We start from the raw sequence: 10,000 nt of genomic DNA on the forward strand, positions 1-10,000 counted from the left end.
GTGTGTGTGTGTGTTGAGAAGGCTGATGGCTTGAGGAAATAAACTGTTCAACAGTCTGGTTGTGAGGGCCCGGATGCTCCGGAACCTCTTCCCTGATGGCAGAAGTGTGAAGAGTGGGTGTGAGGGGTGGGTGGGGTCGTCCACAATGCAGGTAGCTTTGCAGATGCAGTGTGTGGTGTAAATGTCCGTGACAGAGGGGAGAGAGACTCCAATGATTTTGTCAGCTGTCCTCACTATCTGCTGTAGGGCCTCAGGATGCTCTCAATGGCCCCTCAGTCAGGATGGGGGGTGGCAGATGGGCTTTCCTCAGCCTTCTCAGGAAGTAGAGACCCTGCTGGGCCTTTTTGCTGATGGAGTGGGTGTTGAGTGACCAGGTGAGGTTCTCTTCCAGATGAACACCAAGAAATTTTGTGCTCTTGACAATCTCCACTGATGATCAGTGGAGAGTGGCCAGTCTGTGCTCTTCTAATGTCAACAACCATCTCTTTAGTTTTCCCAACGTTCAGAGACAGGTTGTTGGCTTTGCACCAGGCTGAGAGCTGATGTACCTCCTCTCTGTAGGCTGACTCGTCGTTCTTGCTGATGAGACCCACCACAGTCTTGTCATCAGCGAACTTGATGATCTGATTCGAGCTGTGCATCGCTACACAGTCATGAGTCAGCAGAGTGAACAGCAGTGGACTGAGCACACAGCCCTGAGGGGCCCCAGTGCTCTGTGTGGTGGTGCTGGAGATGCTGTTTCCGATCCGGACTGACTGAGGTCTCCCAGTCAGGAAGTCCAGGATCCAGTTGCAGAGGGAGGTGTTCAGACCCAGTCGGCTCAGCATCTCAATCATCTGCTAGGGAATGGTGGTGTTAAATGCTGAGCTGAATATGAACAGCATTCTAACATATGTGTCCTTGTTGTCCAGATGAGTGAGGGCCAGGTGGAGAGTAGGGGTGATGGCATCGTCCGTAGAATGGTTTGGGCGATATGCAAACTGCAGAGGGTCCAGTGAGGGTGGAAGCTGGGACTTGATGTGCCTCATGACCAGCCTCTCGAAGCACTTCATGATGATGGGTGTAAGTGCAACAGGGCAGTAGTCATTGAGGCAGGAGACAGTAGATGTTTTCGGCACTGGCACGATGGTCGTTGACTTGTTCCGCACATTCCCTGAGCACCCTGCTAGGAACGTTGTCTGGACCAGCAGCCTTCCGTGGGTTGATTCTGCGTAGAGTCTTCCTCACGTCATCTGTGGAGAGACAGAGGATCATTTGAAGGAGGAGTGGATTTCTTAGCTACCATGTTATTCTGTACCTGTACCTCGAATCGGGCGTAGAAGTCATTCAGAACATCTGGGAGGGAGGCGTCGCTGTCACAGACAGGTGAAGTTGTCTTGTAGTTAGTGATCGCCTGGATGCACTGCCACATGCACCAGCTGTGTCTGCTGTCCTCAAAGTGGCCGTGGATCTTCCTGGCATGTGCGCGCTTCGCCTCTCTGATGGCTCAGGACAGTTCGGCCCTTGCTGTCCTTAAGGCCGTCTTGTCTCCTGCTCTGAAGAGTCCCTCGACTTTAGCAGCTCGCACTTTGGCAGTCATCCACGGTTTCTGGTTGGAGTGTGTAGTGATGGTCTTGGAGATGGTCACTGATGGAGCTGTTCACTGATGATGTTTACGCCTCCAAGTTGATGGAATCACCGGTGGTTGCAGCCTCCCTGAACATGTCCCAGTTGATACACAGAGATGGCTCCTGCTGACCAGGTCTTTACCTACTTCAGAACCGGATGGGATCGCGGAAGAGTAGTCTGTATGCTGGAATTAGCATAACAGAGATGTGGTCTGAGTATCCGAGGTGGAGGCGGGGCTCCGCCCAGTATGCGCCGGGGATGTTGGTGTAAACACGATCCAGCACGTTCTCCCCTCTCGTTGCAAAGTCCACATGCTGATGGATATTAGGGAGCACTGACCTGAGATTAACATGGTTGAAATCTCCGGCAATGATGACCAGTCCGTCGGGGTGGGCGTTCTGCAGGTCGCTGATAGCTCCATGTAGTTCACCCAACGCCTCTTTGGCATTAGCGCTAGGAGGGATGTATACTCCAACGATGAAAACAGTGGTGAATTCCCTTAGTAAATAAAAAGGTCTTCACCGAACAGTCACAAACTCCACAAGTAGTGAACAGTAGCTGGAAACCAGCACAGAGTCCTTGCACCAGTCCGTGTTAATATAAACACACACACCACCGCCGCGACTCTTACCGCACAGAGCTGGGTTTCTGTTGGCTCATAACTCGGCTAGGCCGTGTACCTTGATGGCGGTGTCCAGAACTCTGAGCCACTTCTCTGTAAAGACAAAGACGCAGCAGTCTCTGTACTCGCGCAGCGTAGTCTGCTGAAGTCGGATGTAATGCAGTTTATTGTGCAGGGAGCAGACATTGGATAAAAACATGGAAGTATTGCTGGCCGGCTAGGGTTAGCATTCAGCCTAGCCCGGACACCTGCCCGCTTGCCGCACTTCTGCTTCCTCGAGCACCGCTTATGATGTCCTTTCACCCGGCCACCAGAATCAGGCGAGGTTGAGTACTGGGGGCCTGGTGTTCATGGCCCATGGCATGGAGTTTGCGGAGGTCGTCCTGCAGATCGTCATGCCGAGTCGAAGCAGCGTCTGGCGATCTTAAACCTGAACACAACTGTTGTTGGTGTTCATGATTATGTGTGGTCGTGCTAAGAACATGAAAAACTACAAAAAGCACCAATGTTGGTTTCCGGAGAGGCCGCTGTGAGCTACTGCCGCGCCGCCACCTTGGAGATCTCTTCCAGTAATACTATCCTAAGATTTTTTTTTTTATCTCGCACAGAAATAAAAAAGGGAAGTGAACGATGGATGACCATGATGATGAGTTCTAAAGCAGAGTCACCACTGCACAGCAAACAAGCCACATATTTAGCAGCGTAAGCAGTGGATATGAAAAAATCACATCCACAACAGATTAAGTAAGAAAAAGAAACACGTCTGATTTCAAAGCTGAGAAAAAGAACTCAAAAGTGAATCTGTAGTACAGTGCCAGCAGTGGGTCAGGATGCTGTGGTGGCGGTTAAGGAAAAAGTGAAACATCACATTTTATGGGAATGTTGTGCAATCTGGATTAAATTGCTAGTGCACTGTTGAGGCATTTTGAAAGAGAGCAATATGCAGAGCCATTTGAGCTCCAACATCAATGTCTTTTCTTTAGTAATGTTTTCTTTAGCTATTTGGCTTTATTAGGTCAATGCAAATATTTGATCTGTATTTAATTTGTAAAGTCAAAGAAGTTGTTCAATTGTAAGTTGTTACTAATTTGCTGTGGTCAGTGGATTCCTAACAGTTGTTCTAACTGAAATATTAAATATTATATACACAACTTAAGCTAGCACTACGATGTGACTTTGAAATCAGTCTTCTCTGCCCCACCCAGCATTCCCTCTCCATGCTCCGCTATGCTTTTCTACTGTCTACTATCCTCTGTTATGTTCTGCAGTTCCATTCATTCATTATCCGCTTGTCCTCTTAAGGGTCACAGAATGCTAGAGCCTATTCTAGCTGTCATTAGGCAAGACACAGGCTGCCAGTCTATCACAGTACTGACATACAGAGACAATCAACTATTCACACTCATTCACACCTATGGGTAATTTAGAGTCACCAAATAACCCTTTTGGATGGTAGAAAAATAAAAAACCAGTCCTGTTTGTTATTGTGTACCATCCTCCTGTCCCTTACTCTGAGTTTTTAACTGAATTCTCAGAGTTTCTATCTGACTTAGTTCTTAGTGCAGATAAAGTCATTATAGTGGGTGACTTTAATATCCATGTAGATGTTGATGATAACTGCCTCAAAACTGCATTTAATTCACTATTAGACTCCATTGGTTTTACCCAAAATGTAAATAAACCAACTCACTGTTTGGCTGTTTGATCTTATTCTGACATACGGTGTGGAAGTTGATCAGTTAATAGTTTTTCCCCCAAACCCTCTTTTATCTGACCATTTCTTAATGACATTTGAATTTACACTACCGAACTTTAGTAAACCTACTGATAAGATTCATGAAAGTAGATGTTCATGTGAAAATGTTGTTGACAAATTTAAGGAACTGATTCCATCTTTTATTTCAGAGCCATGTACCAACACAGAGGAAGGCAGTTATTTCAACGTTACTCCAGCACAAGTGGACTATCTTGTTAATAGTCATGCTGCTTCACTTGCAACAAAACTTAATACTGTTGCTCCTCCGAAAAAGAAGCTAGTGAGTCAGAGGAAGTTAGCTCCATGGTACAATTCACAAATCCGTAGCTTAAAGCAGAAATCACGTAAGCTGGAAAGGAGGTGGCGTTCCACCAATTTAGATGAATATTGCCTAGCCTGGAAAAATAGTTTAATAATATATAAAAAAGCTCTCCGTGAAGCTAGAACTTCACATTACTCCTCATTAATAGAGGCAAATAAGAACAACCCCATATTTCTTTTCAGCACTGTGGCCAGGCTGACAAAGAGTCATAGCCCGGTTGAGCCTAGTATTCCGTCAACTCTCAGCAGCAATGATTTTATGAATTTCTTTACAAATAAAATCATAACTATTAGAGAAAAAACTGATCAGATCCTCCCTGCATATAGCATGGACTGTACAACAACTCTAGATTCATCTGCAAGACCATGCTCGTACTTAGACTGCTTCCTCCCCATAGATCATTCTGAATTAATTTCAGTAATTAATTCCTCTAAACCATCAACATTTCTCTTAGATCCCATCCCGACTAGACTCCTCAAGGATGTCTTACCTTTGATCAGCACGTCCATATTAGATCAGATCAATCTATCTTTACAAACAGGCTACGTACCACAGGCTTTTAAGGTTGCTGTAGTCAAGCCCCTGCTCAAAAAACCTATTACTATACTCGTCTTGTTAGATCTTAGTGCTGCATTCAACACTATAGATCACAACATTTTATTACACAGACTGGAACATGTCATTGGAATCAAAGGAACAGCACTAGAGTGGTTTAAATAGTATCTATCAGATAGATTTCAGTTTGTACACATTAATAATGAGTCTTCCATGCACAACAAAATCATCTATGGAGTTCCACAGGGATCTGTGCTTGGACCGATTCTTTTCACTTTATATATGTCCCCTTTAGGCAATATCATTAGGAAACACTATACATTTCCATTGTTATGCAGATAATACCCAGCTATACTTACCTATGAAACAAGAAGAAACTAATCAATTAGTCAAACTTCAAGCATGCTTAAAAAACATAAAGGCCTGGATGTCCTCCAATTTCCTTCTCCTAAATCCAGACAAGACAGAGGTTATACTGTTCGGGCCTAAAAATCACTATGTCTAATCACATTCTCACCCTTGATGACTTAGTACTCGCCTCAAGTAATACTTAAAGAAATCTCTGAGTTATCTTTGACCAGGATATCTCCTTCACTTCATACATCAAAGAAATCTCTAGAACTGCCTTTTTTCACTTGAGGAACATTGCTAAAATTAGGAGCATCCTCTCCCAAAGTGATGCTGAAAAACTAGTCCATGCATTTGTTACTTCCAGACTGGACTATTGTAATTCCTTATTAATAGGATGCCCTAATAACTCATTAAAAAGCCTCCAGTTAATCCAAAATGCTGCAGCCAGAGTTCTGACTGGAATTAGCAAGAGAGATCATATTTCTCCTACGTTAGCTTCTCTCCATTGGTTCCCTGTAAAATCCAGAATTGAATTTAAAATTCTTCTCCTCACTTATAAATCCCTTAATATTCAGGCTCCATCTTATCTTAAAGAACTCATAGTTCCATATCTTTCAAGCAGAACTCTACGTTCTCAGGCTGAAGGTTTACTTATGGTTCCTAGAGTTTCCAAATGTAGAATGGGAGGCAGAGCCTTTAGCTACCAAAATCCCCCTCTCCTGTGGAACCAGCTCCCAGTTCAGGTTCGGGAGGCAGACACCCCTTTAAGACTAGACTTAAAACTTTTCTTTTTTATAAAGCTTATAGTTAGAGATGGATCAGGTGACTCTGAACCATCTCTTAGTTATGCTGATATAGCTTAGTCTGCTGGGGGACCTCTACTGATAAACTGAGCTCCTCTCCTCTCTCCTTTCTCCTGTATCAATGCAAATGCCACCATTTCATGTCATTAACTTTGTGTCTTCTCTCTCCTGTAGTTGCGTTTCCTCCTTTCTGTCTCCCTTTCTCTGTACTTTTCTGCAGGTATCCTCGGCCTGGAGCTGTACATCTCCAGAATCCAGTTCACCTGCCCCATATTCTTGCTGCTTGTTGTTGTCTTATTGCCTGATGTTCTTTTCTCTCTTCTCTTTCCACTCACCCCAACCGGTCGAGGCAGATGGCCGCCCACTATGAGCCTGGTTCTGCTGGAGGTTTCTTCCTCTAAAGGGAGTTTTTCCTCTCCACTGTTGCCTATAGCTTGCTCAAATGGGATTGTTGGGTTTTCTCTATTATTTTTTGTATAAATATTTTCTGTAAGGTCTTAAACCTTATACTATAAAGTACATACAAATCATTCAGTATCTGTTAGGAGAACCTCACTCTAACACCTTTAGTAGCATGGCATCCAGGCTTTAGTCCTGACACACCTCTTCACAATAAGATTTGCTTTGGAGCATATTTGTACTAAAAATATACTAAAAACTATACAAAAAAATTAAAATTGTAGCTATATGACCTTTTTAAACGTGTGTAAGGAATTTGATGGAATTAGCATCACATGAGAAATACACAGCTAAAAAGAATTTAACTGTGGTTTAGAGCCACAGCATACTTTGCTCTGATTAAAGTTACTGTCTTACAGTTCTCCTAAAATGGCTGTGTCGTTTTGTTAATGTCAGCTCCTTTTTTGCTACAGGATCATTCAATGTTTCAGGTTCTGGCAGAATTTCTGGCGATATTTGGTAATGTGACTAATCATAGCCTGTTTAAAATCACTACTTTGTATTGAAGATGTAAAAGGTAAATGTAGTGCATTTAGGTTGCAAGTGGGGCGGTGACACAGCTGTAGTATATATGTTGTCTGTGAAACTGTATTTTTCTGATGTTTATATATACTTTAAACTGTATGTGCATCTCTATGGAATCTTCAGCTGCTCTAAGTTTGTACTTGAGCTTTTAAAATATTTAATCTTATATTTTTAATATTATTAATGTAATTTTAAAGCCATCCGTGGGTTGCAAAACCAGAAGACCGTTACAATACAGTACCTGTGACACTGATACATGTATTACAAAAAAAAGTTGACTTTAGTAGTAATTCACTGGCATCAAGGATGTGATTGTAGTATGTCGTTCATGTTTTCCAGAACGGAGCTTCACTTTAACCACCTGGCTGACAACAGTGCATTTGGGATCCTACCACAGTCTAAGGTCATCACACTAGATGGTTCATGTGTGTGTGTGTGTGTGTGTGTGTGTGTGTGTGTGTGTGTGTATACAGTGGTAAGAAAAAGTATGGGCACCCTTTGGGATTACGTGGAGTTTTGCATGAATTGGTCATAAAATGTGCTCCAATCTTCATCTAAGTCACAACAATACAAAAACACAGTCTGTTTAAAATAATATTACACAAACAGAACCTTTTCATGTTTTTCATGTTTTTATTGAACATAACATGTAAACATTCACAGTGCAGGGTAGAAAAAATATGTGAACCCCTAGCCTAATGACTTCTCCAAGAGCTAATTGGAGCAAGGGGTGAGCCAACCTTGATTCCATCCACTGTGATGATATTGGATGTGTTACTGAAAGCTGTCTTGTCCTTTAAAAACACACACAAGTCTTTGGTTTACTATTGCAGAACTATTGCTGCTCTCTCTAGGCATGGTCATCCTGTAAAGATTACTGCAAGAGCAGAGCGCAGAATGCTGAATGAGATGAAGAAGCATCCTAGAGTGTCAGCTAAAGACTTACAGAAATCTCTGGCACATGCTAACATTTTTGTTTCTCCACACATAGTGTTGTGTGTTTTTTCCAAACAACTCAATTTGGGTTTCATCTGTCCACAGAATATTGTGCCAGTAGTGCTGTGGAACATCCAGGTGCTCTTTTGCAAACTTCAAACGTGCTGCAATATTTTTTTTGGACAGCAATGGCTTCCTCCGTGGTGTCCTCCCATGTACTCCATTCTTGTTTGATGTTTTCCTTGTTGTAGATGTGTCAACAAAAATGTTCAATCTTTACAGGATGACCACGCCTAGAGAGAGCAGCAACAGTGCTGCAACAGTAAACCCATAACTGGTGTGTGTTTTTAAAGGGCAGGACAGCTTTCAACACATCCAATATCATTACACTGATTGGACTCAAGGTTGGCTCACTCCTGGCTCCAATTAGCTCTTTGAGAATTCATCGGGGGGTTCTCGGGGTTCATATATTTTTTCCACCCTGCACTGTGAATGTTTACATGTTATGTTCAATAAAAACATGAAAACATATAATGTTTGTGTAATATTATTTTCAGCAGACTGTGTTTTAGTATTGTTGTGACTTAGATGAAGATTGGAGCACATTTTATGACCAATTCATGCAAAACTCCACGTAGTCCCAAAGGGTTCACATACCTTTTCTTGCCACTGTATGTATATGTGTGTGTGTGTGTGTGTGTGTGTGTGTGTGTGTGTGTGTGTGTGTGTGTATATGTTTGTGTGTGTGTATATATATATATATACACACACACACACACACACATATACATACAGTTGCAAGCCAGTGACTTCTGTGCCGGTCCCAAGTGTCAGGAAGGGCACCCGGTGTAAAAATTGCCAAAATAACCATGTGAATCATTCACAAGACTTTCATACCGGATTGGTCGAGACTCGGGTTAACAACGACCGCCACCGATGCTGTTAACCTACAGGGTGCTGGTGGAAACTGTGTGTGCAGAAGACGAGGTGGAAGGGCAGCAAAGCACGTAGTATTGGAGGAGGATACAAACTGTTCTACCATGGTGTGGATAGGAAGAGAAACGGGGTAGGAGTTATACTGAAAGGGGAGTTTGTGAACAATGTTCTAGAGGTGAAAAGAGTCTCAGACAGGGTGATGAGCCTAAAGCTAGAAATTGAAGGGGTGATGGTGAATGTAGTCAGTGGTTATGCTCCACAAGTTGGCTGTGAGTTAGAAGAGAAGGAGAGATTCTGGAGTGAGTTTGATGAGGTCATAGAGGGTATCCCCAGAGGAGAGAAAGTAGTTGTTGGAGCAGACTTCAATGGGCATGTTGGTGAGGGCAACAGAGGTGATGAGGAGGTGATGGGCAGGTTTGGTGTGAAGGAAAGGAATCTGGAAGGACAGATGGTGGTGGACTTTGCTAAGAGGATGGAAATGGCTGTAGTCAACATAGAGGAACATAGAGTGATACAGAAGTGGAGGTAGGAGCACGCAGGTGGACTACATCCTATGTCGACGGGGTCACTTGAGAGAGGTTACTGACTGCAAAGTGGTGGCAGGAGAGAGTGTAGCCAGACAGCACCGCATGGTGGTGTGTAAGATGACTCTAGATGTCTGGAAGAAGAGGAGAGGGAAGACAGAGAAGAAGACCAAGTGGTGGAAGCTAAAGAATGAAGAAACTTGTGAGGTATTCAGGCAGAAGTTGAGACAGGTTCTGGGTGGTCAGGATGAGCTTTCAGATGACTGGGAAACTACAGCAGAGGTTATCAGGGAAACAGGTAGGAAGGTGCTTGGTGTGTCATCTGGAAAGAGGAAAGAAGGTAAAGACACTTGGTGGTGGAATGAGGAAGTACAGGAATGCGTCCAGAAGAAGAGGTTAGCTAGAAGGAAGTGGGATGTAGAAAGGACTGAGGAAAGTAGACAGGAGTACAAGGAAGCGCAGCGTAGAGTGAAGAGGGAGGTGGCAAAGGCCAAACGGAAAGCTTATGATGAGCTGTATGACAGGTTAGACACAAAGGAAGGAGAGAAGGACTTGTACAGGCTAGCCAGACACAGAGATAGAGATGGGAAGGATGTGCAACAG

At 43.5% G+C, this 10,000-nt stretch overlaps 1 protein-coding gene across 5 annotated transcripts in view; it reads left to right on the plus strand.

The window, feature by feature from the left end:
- Positions 1-10,000, plus strand: part of myo18ab (myosin XVIIIAb) — a 145,847-nt gene that overhangs the window by 37,573 nt on the left and 98,274 nt on the right. For all 5 annotated transcript variants that reach the window (XR_003299023.1, XM_026364021.1, XM_026364045.1 and 2 more), the window contains exon 9: positions 7,341-7,404. Coding sequence is in view for 4 of the 5 variants with exons in the window: in XM_026364021.1 (XP_026219806.1) it covers positions 7,341-7,404 (64 nt within the window). In the remaining variant the exon portion in view is untranslated. The remainder of the gene's footprint in view (positions 1-7,340; positions 7,405-10,000) is intronic.

This window comes from Anabas testudineus, chromosome 13 (assembly GCF_900324465.2).
Source record: "Anabas testudineus chromosome 13, fAnaTes1.2, whole genome shotgun sequence".
Classification (NCBI taxonomy): Eukaryota; Metazoa; Chordata; class Actinopteri; order Anabantiformes; family Anabantidae; genus Anabas; species Anabas testudineus.